At 35.9% G+C, this 18,414-nt stretch overlaps 1 protein-coding gene across 6 annotated transcripts in view; it reads right to left on the bottom strand.

The window, feature by feature from the left end:
• Positions 1-18,414, bottom strand: part of UBR3 (ubiquitin protein ligase E3 component n-recognin 3) — a 208,485-nt gene that overhangs the window by 110,866 nt on the left and 79,205 nt on the right. For all 6 annotated transcript variants that reach the window (XM_040229306.1, XM_040229307.1, XM_040229312.1 and 3 more), the window contains exons 9-14: positions 12,806-12,985; positions 12,097-12,230; positions 5,922-6,008; positions 1,332-1,397; positions 1,150-1,239; positions 667-795 (exon numbers count right to left, since the gene is read on the bottom strand). In XM_040229306.1, coding sequence (XP_040085240.1) covers positions 667-795; positions 1,150-1,239; positions 1,332-1,397; positions 5,922-6,008; positions 12,097-12,230; positions 12,806-12,985 — 686 coding nt within the window. The remainder of the gene's footprint in view (positions 1-666; positions 796-1,149; positions 1,240-1,331; positions 1,398-5,921; positions 6,009-12,096; positions 12,231-12,805; positions 12,986-18,414) is intronic.

The raw sequence follows: 18,414 nt of genomic DNA, 5'->3' as shown, positions 1-18,414 counted from the left end.
CAATGCCTCTTTTTCTTTTTTTCTTCCTCTTTTCCCCCTCTGGGTATGCACATGGCTTGCAGGATCTTAGTTCCCCAACTAGGGATTGAACCTGGGCCCTTGACAGTGAAAGCACCAAGTCCTAAGCACTGGACCATGAGGAAATTCCCCAGTTTTATTTCTTCTGTTTATCATTCCTCTTATTTTCTGTATCGTATTTGTTCAAACAGCTTACCTGGAAGCAAGTCTTTTATATGTAAGTCACTCTTGCCCTTTATTTAACTCACAGACCAAGCCAATATACCCCCAGACCTCTTAGCCAGGGCAGGTACCAGATAGCTGGGGATGGCCTTTATGCCCCAAAGCTCACCAAGATGATTCAAACCAGCCAATGCTAAACTACTTCCCTAGCCCTGCCTTGCCTTTCCTATGGAAACCTCAATAAAGCTTCTGACCTAGAATTTCCCCTCATTCCTTCTGTCTCCTGACAAAAATCTAATGCTTCCCCTTTGGTCCTGCGGGGCATGGCATGCCCCTCTCCCTTTGGAAAATGTAAGTAATAAAATTCTTCATTCAATAGCACTGACCTCTCTGTGTCCTCATTTAGTCACCTCTACAAATTAAAATCCCACAGGTACAAATGAGATACTTCTGAAGTTCAATATCTGCATCACTAGATTGGCTTACCTGTAACAGGTAAATGTCAGGATCAATCATGGAATTACAGAAATGAGACTGGACATAGGTCATGGCTTGTCCTTTGATCTGCAGACCATTTCTTACCCACATATTGCTATGGATTTCAGCAAGACTTGCCTAGTAAAACAAAAATTAATTGAACAAAGAAGTAATCTATAGTCAACCTTTATAAAATCATGTTACGATAAACAATCATTTCAAAATATTTTACAGCTTAATCATAGTATAAGCCTGATATTCTGTCCAGTATTTAGGATATTCAGTTCAAATATATAATTTTAAAATAATCACTATATTTTATATACTCCTTCTTTTGGAGCTTATATATGAGTTAAGTTTCCATGATGACTCCTGGGTACATTTATAATAATAGTCACTGAAACCTTAAATGAGGTCTCCTGCATTGCAGACAAGTTCTTTACTGTCTGAGCCACTAGGGACTCCAGCCAGCCCAAAAGCCTAAATACATACCTGAATTTGGAGAGGGTGAATCATTAGTTTCATTAACATTTCCTGATCTGGCAAAACAGAATCCAAATCTAGTTCTTGACATTTCACAGCCTAAAAATTGTTATTAAAAAAGTTACTAATTTAATACATATTTCCCAATGTTCATAAAACAGATGAACAGAGTATTTAATGAAAACTTTTACCTTACTCAAAAACATAGCGTAGTAACGATGTAGTGGCAGATGAAAAGTAACTTGGTTAGGTGCTGGCTGGAAAGAAAAGAAAATCCAGAAGTCAAATAATACTTTACCGAATTCAAAGGTTTTAAAATGCTAAAACAACACTTCCACCTTGATTTATTGGCCTACACTTTTCTTTTTATCAAAAAGTAAGATTTTAGACATTATAGTTTAAAAACCCATTGTAGAAAAAAGTATTACAATTTAAAGACCCAAATGCAAGTTCCTTAAAGGCAGAAACTATATACTCAAACTGTACTCAATCCTCTGACGCATCTCGTACAGAACAAGGGATGGAAGACGTTTCCCTTTACAGTCGGCCATTTCAGAATCTTCAAATGCATGCACAACAAATGTGATGATAATAACAAAAACAATAATCACAGCTGACATTCACTGAGTGTGCCGGTCACTGTGCTGATAAGCATTTTATTCATATTTAATTTAATCCTAGGAGACCCCTATGGGGTAGAAATTGAATATTCCAATTTTATGAATAGGGAAATTCAATTCTAAAAAGCTTAACTAACTTCCTAAAGCTAACATGTAGTGAACTGAGAAGCTAGTCTGCTATATTCAGAATTATCTGAGGGTCTGACTACAGCCCTATCCTGAAGTGCAGTTAAAGGGCTTACCTAGCTGGATGAGATGCTCCCCGTATCAGTGGTGAACACAGTCTCTATAGGAAAGCTTAGTACAGTACATGTCTAAGATCTTTGATATCCTTGTGGATATTATAAAAAGTTTATTTTAAATCTGTGACTCCCATGGGTCACACTATTGCTAAAGGGCAAACACAAATGGTTGTCTTTCTTAAACAAGAAAAATGAAACATTAAAATATATCATTTGTTTTTAATGCTTCTATAAATTTGAGTAAAGTTTTCTCCTGTTAAGAAAAATCTAGCCAAAACATTCTCATAATTATGCTAATATAGTATCATATTGAGTCATAAAGATTTGAAATGTCACCATCCCTGAAAGAGTTTTTTCCAAAACCAGTATGAGAAAAAAATCCTCTTTAACATGTGAATAACCATCTATAGAAAGTTGTTCTAATAAATGTTTGACTTCCAGAAAAAGGGAGGAATTTCTGACACATGCTGCAATGTGGATGAACCTTTGAGACATTATGCTAAGTGAAATAAACCAGTCACAAAAATACATATACTGTATGATTCCACTTAGGTATGCCAAGCAGTCAATATCATAGAGACACAAAGTATAATGATGGCTGCCAGAGGCTGTGGGTAAGGGAAAATGAGATTATTGGGTTTGCTGGGGACAGAGTTTCAGTTTTACTAAACAAAGTTCTGGAGGTTGGTTGCACAACAATGTGAATAACTATACTTTAAAAAAGGTTTAAAAGGTGGTAAATTTTATGTGCATTTCACCATAATCAAAAATAAAAATCAAACAAGTTTGCTCTATATTACTATCATCATTTGAGTAACATAACATATACTAACTAGCTAAATCAGAATCTCCTTCAATTTCCTTTGAAGGCATCAAGAACAGTGGTGAAAAGCAGGCTCTTAAAAGCTGGGTTTGCATGCATTCAAATCCTGACTCTGCCACCTATAGCTATAAAACTGATAGCAAGTTACTTCTCTGTGCCTAAGCTGTCTCGTCCATAAAGTGAAGATAATAAGCAGATGGACAAATGTGAGGATCAAGTAAAAGAACACAGTACTCAACACACACTTCTATTAATTGCTAAGCCATAGGCTCTATCTTATCTTTTAAGGCTTGAGCACATGATAAACACACATTCTTCTGCAGTTTTACATTCCATAATCTCCCTTTGTCCAATGTCACAAATAAGCTACTTGAAAAACTCTTTTAACACTCCTTCCAAATATACTGAGGTGTTTCTTAGATTCCATTCTCAGCTTTCTACTGTTCCCATTTGAGACACTTTGTTCAGTTTATAGCTTCAGCTGCCAACACAAGATGACTACTAAATCTCAGCAGAAATCTCACTCCTGAACTCCAAACCCTACATTCAAGTATCTACCGAACATCAACACCTATTTAACATTCCGTGGGGACCACAAATACGCTGTGTCCAGATCAAACTCAGTATCTTTGCCCTAAAACTCAATCTTTCTCAATGTTTCTTCTGCAAATTCCCAGTAATACAAATCTGAAATGTAAACTCTTTCCTTCTCTCAAATCTCCTCCACTTGATAAGGTGTCAAAGTGTGTTTGATTTTCTAAGTACCTCTTAACTCTACTTTTTCCTCTTTCCACATTGCCTCTAACCAGCCTTAGCTCAGGCTCTCAACATTTAGTGCCCAGATTTCAGTGCTAACCTTTGCTTCTATTCTTACCCTCTATAAGAAGCTTTTTGTGGTATCTGTCTAGCTCACAAACCTCCCTCTTCTTCTCAGAATATCCCTTCCTCCCCCCCTTTCCAAATACATACACACAGGAATTGGAGCCTGCCAGTCAAGTTTAGAGTAGTCACATCTGATTAGATCAGGGCAGGGGATCCCTATCCCATCATGGGCAATGAGGTTCTCTCTCACTTGAAAACTGAACTGGGATTTAAAGACATCTGTGGAGATTCTTGGAGTATGGCTGAAACTGCAATATAAGGCAATTATAGGAAGATAATGTTTAACAAAGGCAAAAAAAAAAAAAAAGCACAGAAAAACCAATCTATAGAAAGAGAAGAAAAGAATGAGGCAGAAAGAGCAAGGAAAAGCAAGAGACAAGAGCTCCTGTTCAGCATTCCACTCAGTTCCTGAAGTCCAGAATGCCATAAGATCCCTGAACGATCTCTCTGTACTCATAATAAAGTATCCCTCCTTTAAATCAGGCTGCCTTAAAAGTGTTTTTAAAAGAAGCTTAATTAATACATCTACTTAAATCTGTTTTTAAATGCATATTAAATCTTCATACTGCCAGGAGGTAGTCTTACTGAAACATTACTTAAACCCTGTACTTCTCCATTTATCATCTTTTAACGGCTCCCTATAGTTTTAACCTCCTTTAACTGTCCAACTCTTGAGAGATAGGACTCTCCAGCCTTATCTATTGTCATATGAACTCATACACTAGAAGTAGAGCCTTTGTATATGCTCTTCCCTTTGCCTCAAATGCTATGTATACTTGCTCCCACTGGATTAACATACCATAAGACTTGGCTGAAATGACATTTCTACTAGGAAGTTTTTCCTGAGTCCCTCAGGGTAAATCAGATGCTCCACTCTATTCTCCCCTATTGCACCCTGGTCAGAATTTTATACAGAGGCATTCTGATCAAATTAGCCATTTACTTGTCTTCCATTTCCTCAAATTAGGAACCCTTTCATCACTGTATCCCCAGTGTTTAGAACATAGTAAACATTCAATAAATATTTGCTGGGTGAACACATGTTCTACTTTCCTCTCATGAGAGAAGACTCTAACTACTCTGCTATATACTCATAAATGTTGCTCTGCTATACACTCATAAATGATATTTAGAATTTCAGGATTCTTAAATGGTCTACACTTTGGGAAAAATTTATTCCATCCTGTGTTCTAAGTGACTGTTTGATATGTCTTAATTCAATTCAAAAATTATTATTTACTTCATCTGTGCTGGATTACTGCAATAACTTCCGACCTCCATACTCAGGCTGACAGAACAAATATTTATCACAAATGAAATACATGCCTCTTGGTCAATCCTCACTGGCTAATAGTATTATCTTAAAAAAATGAGTAGAGAGACTCAGTAATGCTTTAAAACAAACAAAAACACTGTCAAGACGACACAGCTATTTGATTTGTGTCAGAGCAACAGTTTTTACTCAGGTATGCCTAATTCTAAAGCTCTTCCATTGCCAACAGCTAGTACAGCTGAAACATTACCAGACAAGCAGTTGAGAGATGTAGGCTCTGGACCCAGAATTATTAGTAGCTTGCCATAAAACTACAGGCAAGTCATTTACTATCTCTATCTCCATTTTACATCTATGAAAAAGGAAAGGATAATAATATCTTCCCTACTTAACCAGGGTGGTTTTCAGAAACAAATATGTCAAAGCACTTTAAGAAACAAGAAACTTTTAAACACCGTAAAAGACATATTGTTTGATCCCCAAATGCTATTTAAACTTTAATTCTTTTTCTTTAATTCTTTATTTAATTCTTCTCAGTTCATTATCAATAACAATTACTTCTGTTCATACCCACAGAACACTGACCAATTGATAAAGCTGTGGTACCTTTTCCATCAATCTCCTCTAGTCTATTCATATTTGCACTGCCACTTTTTCCTCCCTGAAAGAAACTGATATTCACTCCTGAGAAATACACATTTAAAAACATTAAAAAATATATCCTTCTCTAGGAAATAAGCAAATACAGTTAACGTACTGTAGAATCCCCTAAATAACCAATGATTGGTCTCTTACTTCCTCCTTTTTTAAAGCCTAGTGATTTTATGCTTATTCTGACATCTTTCCCTTATCCCATGAAAAGATATTCATTATTTTCAAGGTTAAATGAGATCTAACACTTCTTTTCTTAAATGCTTTTACATAATCAAAAATATACATACCTCATCTACGAAGTTAATAGCATCAAACCAGTCTTGAAGAGCTTCAAGGCAATATCTAACAACATTTCGGGTATATTCTTGAGTTTCCTAAAATAATAAGCCTTATAAATTTACAGTATATAAATATATATATGCTCAACTTCAAAGTATATGCTATGTATAAAAATAGTTATGTGTATTATACACATGTAAAATAATAAAATATACATATGTTCAAAATAACCACATTTGCCATTTCAAGAAATCATTTCACAAACTAATAGTAACAATTAGTGATAGTCATAAAAATTAAAGAACACAATATATCACCCTCTATATAATATATTCCTGAAAATGAATCAAAGCTGAAATAAATTTATGTGATGTAAATTGGATTCCATTTCAAGAGATCCTAAAAATGTAAGTTCCTTACTGTTATTATTGGGTGGAGTTTCTTTTAGAATGATAAAAATAAAAGTTCCAGAAATGGATGGTTGCACAACATTGAGAATGTATGTATTTAATGTCACTGAATTATATACCTAAAAATGGGTTAAAGCAGTAAAAAAGAAAAATTATGTTATGCATATTTTGCCACAATAAAAAAAAAGAGGGCAGAACATAGGAGTACTATAAACAGCCTGTGAATATCTTAGCTTGCAAATGACTATGTTCCCCTTAAAATAAGGGTACTGTGGAAGAATATTGTGAGCTTCCTGGATGGCGCTAGTGGTAAAGAACCTGCCTGCCAGTGCAGGAAATGTAAAGAGACCCAAGTTTGACCCTGGGTCGGGAAAATCCCTTGGGGGAGGGCACGGCAACCCACTCCAGTATTCTTTCCTAAAGAATCCCTTGGACAAAGGAGCCTGGCGGGCTACAGTTCATAGGGTCACAAAGAGTAGGACATGAGTGAAGTGACTTAGCACACACACACATAAGAATATTGTAATGTTTTATGCAGAAATTGATTCAGTGAAATGGGAAAGTATTAAGTTAAACATGGAAAAATAAATCATGATACCCTCTCTTTAAAAAATTAGGCAAAGGATTTGAATAGACATTTCTCCAAAGAGGATCTACTAATGACAAGACAAGAAAAGATGCCAATACTATCAGTCATTAGGAAAATGCAAACCAAAGTCACAATGAGATACCACTTTATACCTACCTGGACGGTTATAATTTTTTAAACGTAAAATAAGTGTTGGCAAGAATACAGAGCAACAAACTCTCATGCACAGCTGGTAGAAATATAAAACGGTGCAGCCGTTTTTAAGTTAAACAGTTACCGTGAAAGTGAAAGTGAAGAGTGCTCAGCCGCGTCCTACTCTTTGCGACCCCATGGACTATACGGTCCATGGCATTCTCCAGGCCAGAATACTGGAGTGGGGAGCCATTCCCTTCTCCAGCGCCTCTTCCCAACCCAGGGAGAGAACCCAGGTCTCTCGCACTGCAGGTGGATTCTTTACCAGCTGAGCCACCAGGGAAGCCCACAGAGCTACCACATGACCAAGCAATTCTACTCTCATATACCCAAGAGAGTTGAAAACATACATTCACACAAAAACCTATACAAATGTTCACAGCAACATTACCCACAGCAGCCAAAAACCGACACCAACCCATGAATGGACAAATAAGTGTGATACCCCTGTGCTATGGAATACTGTTTAGGAGATCAGTGGCTTCCAGGAAACGAGACGAGGTTGGAACGGAGAGGCTGCGTTTTCTTTTTTGGCGGCGGGTAGGGGCACAGTGTTAAAAACGTTCTGGAACTAGTGGTGACTGCAGCACAACTTTGTGAATACACTGTAATCTACTTAATTGTATAGTTTAAGAAGATGAATTCCATGTTATGAGAATTTTATCTCAATAAAAAGGTTTTAGAAAAACAGTTTGGGGCATCACTGTCAAACAGGTTACTGTTATGAAGAAGCAAATGGAAACAATGTGCATACAACGCTCTGTGTCACACTCTTGGCACTATATCTGATAAGTGCTGGTTAAGTGCTCCAAAGAGCCACCGCCAGACTCAACTTGTGTCTAGCTTGCAGTAATCTAAAGCTTGCCACTAGATGGGAATTTCACAGCTTATTTGTTCCCGTTTAGAAAGCAAAAATTAGTGACATTCTAGAAACGTGCCATCCCTTTATCCAAGCTATCTATTATTTGGTATAACTTGTTCAATAATCCCTTAGCACTTTTAAGAACCAAATAGCATACAAGGCAATCATACAAAGAAAGTAAGCTATCAGGTGAAGTTCCCTTTTTTATTGCTAATCCTTTAGTTTTACATTTTATAATTAAAAACCATAAAGAAACAAGCTTTTTAAATACTTTTTTTTTCTAGTTTACATTTCTAAAACCTCAACACTGCTGCTAAAAAACTCTAGACATTCCTCTTTAAGAGACAATTACAGCAAAGTGATAAAAAGCACTGGTTCTGAAATCAGATGGATTTATTTTCAAACTCAAGCTTCTACTTGTAGTTGTATAAATGTGGGCGAGTTGTTCAACCTCTGAAAAAAAAAGGGATGATACTCTCTACTTTATAAGAGATACTATGAAGATTAGATAAGAACATAACATGAGGAATATAGCATAAGAATGAAGTCTGGCATAGTATAGGTTCTCAACAAGAGAACATCTTATCTAGGAACCAGATGTCCCTTTAGCTGACAAACTCCTCTCAAGTATTACAAGATAACATGAGCTCATTTTTCTCTCTGTCATCTTCACTTCTTAGATTAAGGGACCCAAAATACAATGAAATCCTGGCCTTCAAAAGTGAAAAATAACTACTGCCTGAAAACAATGATTTCTCTTCATCACAGAGAGAAACATAGCTTCAGTCTTATAATCCAAATTCATTCTAAACAGTTGTCAGAATAATCTTCCTAAAATACTGATCTTCTCATATCAACATCAGATCAATCCTCTCTCCAAAGGCAGCATATTTTCTGTTGGCTTATATGATGCTGCATCCTTCTGTTTTTTTCCTCCTTTCCCTTTCTGACATTTAAAGGTTAACTTTTTCTTCAAAGTCCATTTCCCTTTTCTCCCAACTTGACTGCATTCCATCCCCTGGCAACAAATGCCATTTTTATTCTCAAGGGTCTAAAATTTATACCCTAGCCCAGACTTCTTTGAGTACAAAACTCATATATCCAACTGCTTATTCACTATTTCCACTTGGATGTTTCAGAGGCATCTCAGACTTAACATATCTAACTCTGAAAACTTTAAACCTGCTTTTCTATTATCTTTTTCACCTCTATAAAATTATCTCCATATACCGCTACTCAAAAATTTATCTAACTCATCAATAACATACAATCCATCACCAACCCTTTTGGCTCTACCTTCAAAATACATCTTTAACATTCAAAATGCACCTTTAATACATCTTGAATTTCAAACCTGAAATTTCTAGAATATTGCCACAGCATCTTAACTGGTCTATTTGCTACTAGTCTTGATGCTCCCCATACTCTCCTCAATCCAGTCTTTCCAAACAAACAGAATGAACTTTTAAATATAAGTCTGATCACATCAAACCCCTACTTTAAAATATTCACTGGCTTCTCCTTAAAATTAAATCCAAGGCTCATTAACATGATCTATAAGAATCTGCATTAATAATCTACTCTCTGCCTATCTCTCCAATTCCATCTTATTCTCTGGCTCCAGCCATGAACTTCTTAAAAAGACCAATCACCTTCTTATTGGGGGTAGGTTATTGCATACCATCTCCCTTACTACCAGCCCTAATCCCACTTTTATTCTTCATATAGCTGGCTTCTTCATATTCTTTCTTCAAAAAGGCCTTCCCTGATCCTCAAAACCATCATTCTCCACACTCATCATTCTCACAGTAACCTGATATTTTCCTGTAGAATATTTACAAATGCTTACAAAACAAGTCTACATGCTTTCTTACTTAATGTCTATCTCTGCTATTAGACTGCTCCATAGAGCAAGAACATCTATTTGATTTGTCTGACACCCAAAACCCAAACATCTAGACAGCATCTGGCATAGAACAGTGTTCGACAGACTTTTTTAAAAAATAAATGAACAAACAAATCTCATATTAGATGACAGGGTTGTTTTTTTTTTTTTATAAATGGAGATTAAAGGAGGTACTATAAAAACAGAGACTAGAATCATAAATCTGAAAGAAATTAAAATGAGCAGATTACATGTCGGCTGAGTCTTTGAATACAATCTTTGAAAAGCTAATACTAATGGCTTTTCATTCCAGTTAGAACTGCTGCCAAGATCCTACTGTACACCAAACAAGTCAAAATCTCTAGCAGTGACACTTAGGCATATATCTTGTTTAAGCTTCCCAGATGATTCTCATATAAGAGAAGCACTGGACTAAGCAGAAAGAATGAGTGCATATGTCAAAAAAAAAAAAAAGAAAGAAAAAAAGGACTAATGAACAAAAGCACTGAAATCAAGAAAGGAAGTGCATGCTGAGGAATACTAATCAAGCCAATGAAAGCATGGAGGTAGATGGGGTATAGGAAGGCAAATTATTACAAATACGTTGAAGACAAATTGTGGAAGTTCTTAAATGCCTCTACAGGAAATAAGGACATTATCTTGTAGACAGAAAGGAATGTGAATGATTTTTAAGCAAAGGAGAAATAAGCACAGAGCTCAGAAGAAACTTAGATATTAGGAAGACTAGAGTAGGAAGAATCTAGAGGCAAAAAAATCAGTTAAGAAGTTACCGTAACAACCCAGATTTTAAAAATACTGACATAAAGAAATAGAACAGAGGAAAGAAGTGGTAGAGAGACATTTTGGACAAAAGAGAGAATTCACGGTATCTGATTCTAGTCTGAACACAGCTGGGGAGGTTTCTATACTGGGAACCTGCATCATTTATAACAGCATACATAAAATGACATAACGGACACAGTATAGACACACGGTTTTAAAAAGTTAGTTAGGAACCTGAGAAAACTCATGCACCTATAAGGAGAATACCAGAATATTCTGACATTCTACACTGAATAACCAGAGCTATTGGAAAGTTGAACCTGGCTAGCCTGTAACAAAGTTGTGAGCCATCTGCATTAAGAGAAAGCTGGAGTCATGAGAGAAACTAGAAAGCCACTTAAAGAAACACATACATTCAAAGAATATATGTAGAAGAGTCTCATACTAACCCTGTGAGTAAGAGCAGGCTTTGCTGTCCCATTTCTGTTTTGTTCCCTTTAGGTTTTTAAAAGAAAAAGTCTGAGAAGTTCAAATAGTTTTAAATGAGTTGACCAAGTCACCTAAGTTGAAAGAGGCAGAACCAAAAGCACTATACAACCTTTTGCAGCATGCTTACTGGAACCGGCTAGCAGGTAGGACTTCATGGGATCCATACAGCAAAATCTTTAAGTCCTTAGTTTCATAGGGTCAGGAGATAACATTTTTCTGAACTATCCAAGGATTCTGGAGACCCATCAAACCAATACTTTAAAATGCAAAGGTAAATATATGTATTTTTATAGAAAGACAAAAACACATGCAATTATAAGTGAGCTAGGCTTCCCTGGTGGCTCAGACAGTAAAGCGTCCGCCTGCAGCGAGGGAGACCCCGCTTTGATCCCTGGATTAGGAAGATCTCCTGGAGAAAGAAATGGCAACCCACTCCAGTACTCTTGCCTGGAAAATTCCATGGACTGAGGAGCCTGGTAGGCTACAGTCCATGGGGTCGCAAAGAGTCGGACACGACTTCATGTTTCTTAACCAATTATAAGAATTTATGTTGTTGTTATATACTCTTAGGTTCTTTTCACAAACAAACAGGAATTGTATGAAATGTATATTGATTTTGTTCTTGGAATCTTAAAAGTGTAAACTTTAAGTTTATCCTCATCCCTTGAAAGATAAGAAACATTAGGTAACTAACTGATAATGGATAAAATGAAACAATAAAGATGAATGTGCAGCTACAAAGACTATTTACAGTAAGGGAAGGCTAGAAAGATCTGATAATTCATTTACATAAATCAAGTCCAACCTACCTAAGAATAATAATTACTGTCTTAGGTCAATTTTCACAGAGCTGAATTCAAAATTAAACACTGCATATTATTACATACAAGTAAACAAGTCAATGTTTCCACAAATCTTCTTAAAATTATTTTAAAGGTAAATACAGAAATTAACAAAAATATTTTCAACATACCCTAACTTTACAGTGTGATAAGAGTCCCCACATTGGCTGTGCACAGGCTTCAAGTTCAGCAGCAAAGGCAGCATAGTAGGTCTGAGATTCAAACTCCACATGCTCATTTAGTTCTCGCTTATTTAAGTTCATACCTTACAAAAATTAAAACAGATATAAACCATGCCAAATGGAAACAAACACCCATACTCAAAGTCAAGTAAAATACTTCCTCATACCAAACAGATTTCAATGTTCACAAATGGCATAAATGACAAAATATAATGAATTATTAAAAATAAAATAGTCTGATCCTTTTGGAATTCTTTATAAACTAGATTTTCTTAAAAACATTTTGTGAACTATCTCTTTCTTATATAACATAATTGAATATATTAAATAAACTCAAATCTATTTTAATTGGCACTGGTTGAACTTTTTATGGAAGTGTTAACAATCGTTCTTATAAGAAAATTTCCAGATTAATGCTTTAAAATGCTTTTAAAAATTACACTGCTATTTCCTATATAATAGTTTGACTTTTTTCATAACTCTAATATGTTTCATGAGCACTTTATTAAATACCTACAAATATCAATTAAAAAGAGACATTTCACATGTAACTGAATGATGTGCTATTTATTATCTTTCAATTAGGGTCTGATAGTTTACTACTAGTAATTTTGCAAACTAAAATAAATAAATAAGAAAAAAAAACTGAAATTCATACCTTGAAAGAAAGATACAAAGTTCATCCATGTCACTAACAAACCATGGTCCTCCAAAAATCTCTTAGCCACACTTTGATGAGAAAGGATATTAATAAAATCACTGACAAGAGGCCAATAAGTGTTATTCTTCAGCAATGCTTCTCCACAATTCACTACAACATGTAAACTATTTTCTTCATCTAAAACAGACACAAACACATACACCCAGAAAAAATTAGCTTAAAAAAGATAGCCTTACCAATGATAAAGATTATATATTTTAGAATCAGAGTCACCTAAATTCAAACCCCAACCTGACATTTAATACCTATATGGCTTCAGGTATATTACATAACTCTCAATCAATTTCCTCACCTATAAAAATGGGAAAAAAACACATATATTAAGGGAATTAAATGAAACATTACTGTAACACTTAGCACATCATTATAATTATTATTACTACCTGTCAAACATATTACACGATATTGAGTTATGAAACTATAAAAAACATAAAGCCTTAAAAAAAAAGCCTCAAAGTTTAAACACATCATTGAAAGGAAGCGATGGGGAGGATTAGGCTTATATAAAATCTTTAGTATTAGAAATTATAGCATTTATGTATTAGCTCTCTTGACCTATTTCCCTATTCCAGCTTAACTGATTCACGGGACAAACAAACCCCCTGTTCCCCCTGTAAAACACATTAATACCCATAATACACAGAATGCTCAAAGTTGAGCCTATTCGAGACTACACAAGACCCAAGGTATATGCTTATCCAGAGTCTGTTTTTGTTTCTGTTCATACTAATTGTTCTTTGTATTATAATTATAAAATTTAAATCACAAGTATATAATCTGATAAAACACAAATGCATAAATAGAGCGATTATAAAAACTGGATCATAAGCTTTTGAAAGACAATAAAAGTGCCTAAGAAAATCTTGGAGGAGAAAAATCGTAAGAGTACAGAAGATTTTCAAAACTCAGACTGTTTCATAAAAATTTTTATGTTCTTATTCTACTTTAAAGAAACTGAAAATGGAAATCATAGGTGCTGCTTTACAAATGTAGTATATACAAGAAGGATAACAGAGAATTCCAGTAAAGAATACAATAACTTACAAATGCTTTGCCCAAAATGAAAAGACTGGAGAACAAACAAGCATTCTTGTGATTTAAGTTAAAATCCTCTGTTTCAGATATCTATGTATCATTTTTTAACAATTCCTCACTCTAATCAACTTTCTAACTAACCACCCTATTGTCAAACTCATCAGTGAAGAGGGCTTCTACTGTACTTCATATTTCCATAAATTAAATTTAGGTTTCAGTCCATGACATTATTTCACCCAACTCAAACTTAACAACATATGAAACAGGACCCACAATAGAATGAGAGAGGGTATAGCTGAATGAGGAAATGGAAATAAGGGAGGTTTTACAAATTACCCACACCTAAGATTTGGAAACAGTGACAGCCTTTATTTTGGGGGGCTCCAAAATCACTCCAGATGGTGATTGTAGCCATGAAATTAAAAGACGCTTCTTCCTTGGAAGGAAAGTTATGACCAACCTAGATAGCATATTGAAAAGCAGAGACATTACTTTGCCAACAAAGGCTGTCTAGTCAAGGCTATGGTTTTTCCAGTAGTCATGTATGAATGTGAGAGTTGGACTATAAAGCTGAGTGCTGAAGAACTGATGCTTTTGAACTGTGGTGCTGGAGAAGACTCTTGAGAGTTCCCTGGACTGTAAGGAGATCCAACTCGTCCATCCTAAAGGAGATCAGTCCTGGGTGTTCATTGGAAGGACTGATGTTGAAGCTGAAACTCCAATACTTTGGCCACCTGATGCGAAGAGCTGACTCATTTGAAAAGACCCTGATGCTGGAAAAGATTGAGGGCTGAAGAAGAAGGGGATGACAGAGGATGAGATGGCTGGATGGCAGCACCGACTCAATGGACATGAGTTTGGGTAAACTCCGGGAGTTGGTGACGGACAGGGAGGCCTGGCATGCTGCAGTTCATGGGGTTGCAAAGAGTCGGACACGACTGAGTCACTGAACTGAACTGAAGAACAGCCATTATGAGTGAGTGAGCAGTTGATTTTGATGGGACAGTGCTTAGGGATGCCGAGATTTTTTTAACTTTTATAAACATTGAGAATCACTGTTTAATTGAAATCAGAGGATGAATAAGCAAAATACAATTAATCAAAATCACTACTTTCCTGACACTGCTTTAAATACTACTGTCCTTGTGAAAAATACCTTGGAATCTATAATGAAACAAAATGACTAGAACTTCTATTTTTATCCAACTGATACTTCTCCAAATATAGATACAGAGAGAGCAGCGATTCAGTGTTAGATGATATTCAGTTCAGTTCAGTTCAGTCGCTCAGTCGTGTCCGACTCTTTGCAACCCCATAAATTGCAGCATGCCAGGCCTCCCTGTCCATCACCAACTCCCGGAGTTCACTCAGACTCACGTCCATCGAGTCGGTGATGCCATCCAGAGATCTCATCCTCGGTCGTCCCCTTCTCCTCCTGCCCCCAATCCCTCCCAGCATCAGAGTCTTTTCCAATGAGTCAACTCTTCACATGAGGTGGCCAAAGTACTGGAGTTTCAGCTTTAGCATCATTCCTTCCAAAGAGCCCCCAGGACTGATCTCCTTTAGAATGGACTGGTTGGATCTCCTTGCGACACTCAGCAACAAATATTTACTGAGTTCCTACAGAAAGTCCAGCATTCTCGTATGCTCTGAAAATAAAGTAGACAATACATCAAGATATTATACAGTCTCTTTATCTGCTGAGATTAATATAAGAAGACACAGCATGGTAGTGCTGTAATAGAAAGAGGGCAAGAAGTCCTAAGAACAAATAAAGCTGGTCTACAACTTAAGAAAAAGAGTTTCCTGAGGAAGTGATGTTTATACTGAGATTTACAGAATGATGTAGAAATTGTGATTAGCCAAATAAACTAGACACAAGGGGAAAGGGTATTCTAGGTAGAGGAAGCAGTATAAAAAACATTGGAACTACTGGACAAAGAATGCAGAGGCTACGTGGCACCAGTGAGTCTAGACGGCCTTATAAATCAGCTTTAGGAGTCTGCAGTTCATGAGACGAGAATGGCAAGCCACAGAGGGGGTTTTAAGCAAGAGAGGACATGAACAGATGTTTAGTGTGGAGAGTGATTATAGAAGAGTGCTGATAACCAGTAACAGAAGGCCTAGAGATGGCAATGGCTTGAACTACGGTGCTGGCATAAAGAGCAGAGATGAAAAGAACTGGTTATTCTAATATATTTAGAAGGATTTAAATGACAGACCTGGTTATGGTCACTGTATCTACAAAGAGTAAGAAGTCAAAACTGACTCCTAGGTTTTAGGTTGGGCGGCTCTGTAGATGGTTAGCGTGGTGCCAAAACACCAGCTTGAGCACTAACACACACAAACTTACTTGAGCACTTATACACACACACATGTAATAGGAAAAAAGCAGAACTTCATAGAGAAAGAATGAGTTTTTGGTATTGACACTGTGTGTGTGAGGTGCTTGCAGACATCCAAAGAATATAGTTCAATAAATAATATGATATTCAGGACATATGATCAATCTGGCATTATGAGCAACTACAGACATTCCTACAGTTATGCAACACATGGTTTAAAGTTCCATTCTACACACACAATTTCACAGGACGAACTGTAACATTTCAGGGATATGGAAAAGTATAAGAAAGTAAAAGTATAAGGAAGGGGTCACATACTACTAGAGGCTTTTTTCTTTCAATCTTCAGTTATTGCTGTGGCCATGTGAATACTCATTGTATCAGCTCCTACATTTACTAACAGTATAGACAAACTTTTCAAACACTGTCTAATGACAATGCATACAAAGGCTAGACAGAGGCTATTACAAACTAAAAAGCGTAGAGAACTTGGGTAATATCTGTGGCTAATTCAACAGATTTAAAGCTCATTCCAATACTCTTCATGTAAAAATAAGGAAAACATATGGTGTTTTTAGAAAACCAGTAAATATGTGCCATGAAATGTTACATACTTTAGAAAGAGGAAACAAAAACAGCATTGGAGCTAAAGATAGTGTTAGACTTGGCTTAGAAATAATGTAATTTGTTGCTAGAAAAAATACATTTATATTTAAAGATCTTAGCAATGCTACTTATAGCTATTTAGCTTTTGGAATATTCAATCTGTGTAAGAATTTCCAGGACAGACTAACTGCAGTAGAAGAAAGTATACACAGAAAGCAATGAAGACTATGTAATACAATTTCAGAAAATACGGGAAAAGTAAGAAACACAGAGATAGCAAGACCAAGTGCCAAGAAACAACAACACTGACAGAATAAGCAGAAAATAATTCCACACCACACAAACAACAGAGAATCAACAGTGTGAAATGCTAATGAAAATCAAGCAAGATAAGGTCCAATGTTTTATCACCAGCTGCCTCATCATGTAGTCATAGAAAGGGTGACCATATAATTAATTATATAAACTGGAACACTTTTGAGAGTAAAAAAGACTGTATTAAAATTGATGTCAAAATAACAGGCATAACCTGGACCAGTTCTAGAAGTAGGACATGAGGCTAATAGAGTCCTGGACAGTTCTGGAGAAGCAACAGAACGATGGGAACAAACACTAGATGGAGGTGGGTTAATGAGTGACTGGAAGTTAAGGAAACAAACACAAAAACTCTCTCAGGAAAGCAGGCTAGGAAAAAAAAAAAAATGGGAGGCACATTCATATACATCTTCTACCCAAACATTCTTCTCTAAAACGCAAGCCATACATAATAAGCACAGCTGAACCACTTACTCAAGAAAAAGGATTCAATTCTTTTGAAAAGAGTAGATACTTTTCATTTTTTCAAGTTTGTCAGTTTATAAATTAAAAATGCTATATTTGTGAAAAGTCCTTTTCTAATTATATAATTCTATGTATAAGAATATCATTGATATAGTTCAATGATGACAGATACTATTTCCAAAAAGAAAAAGAGTAATATACACAGTTGATGGTCAGGGAGCTGGCGTGCTGCAGTCCATGGGGTTGCAAAGAGTTGGACATGACTGAGTGACTGAACTGAACTGAACATACACAGCTAAGTATCTAATAAAGAAAAGGGCATCCTACACAAAGATAGAAAAATAATGCAAAGCAGTTTTTAATATTTCCATTAAAAAGGTAAAGAAGTATACTGCTTTATGTAAATAATATATTACTCTCCCATTATATTTACAATGGGAAGTCAGAGTTATTGTACATAGTGAGGCAGAGTATGACTTTTGAAGTCAGACACCTAGACTGACACTCACAGCTATAAAACCATAGATCACTGACTTCTCAACTCCCTAAGCCACAGTTGCCTCATAGTTGCCTCATCTCTAAAATGATGGTTAAATTAGATAAAACATATTAAAGCACTGGGAAAGAAACCATGGTATACAGTGAGTGCTCAAAAGATAGCAGCTATCATCATTATTAGTGAGTTATTATTACATAGAAGGCATCATGCCTACACTGACCCCTATATAAATTTTCAGGCTATGGTACTGCACCTGAAAATAGGCAGACTATCAGTATAAA

The sequence above is a fragment of the Oryx dammah genome, unplaced genomic scaffold (genome assembly GCF_014754425.2).
Source record: "Oryx dammah isolate SB20612 unplaced genomic scaffold, SCBI_Odam_1.1 HiC_scaffold_27, whole genome shotgun sequence".
Lineage (NCBI taxonomy): Eukaryota > Metazoa > Chordata > Mammalia > Artiodactyla > Bovidae > Oryx > Oryx dammah.
Note: the sequence above shows the minus strand (reverse complement) of the source record. Positions and strands in the feature narration are given on the sequence as shown.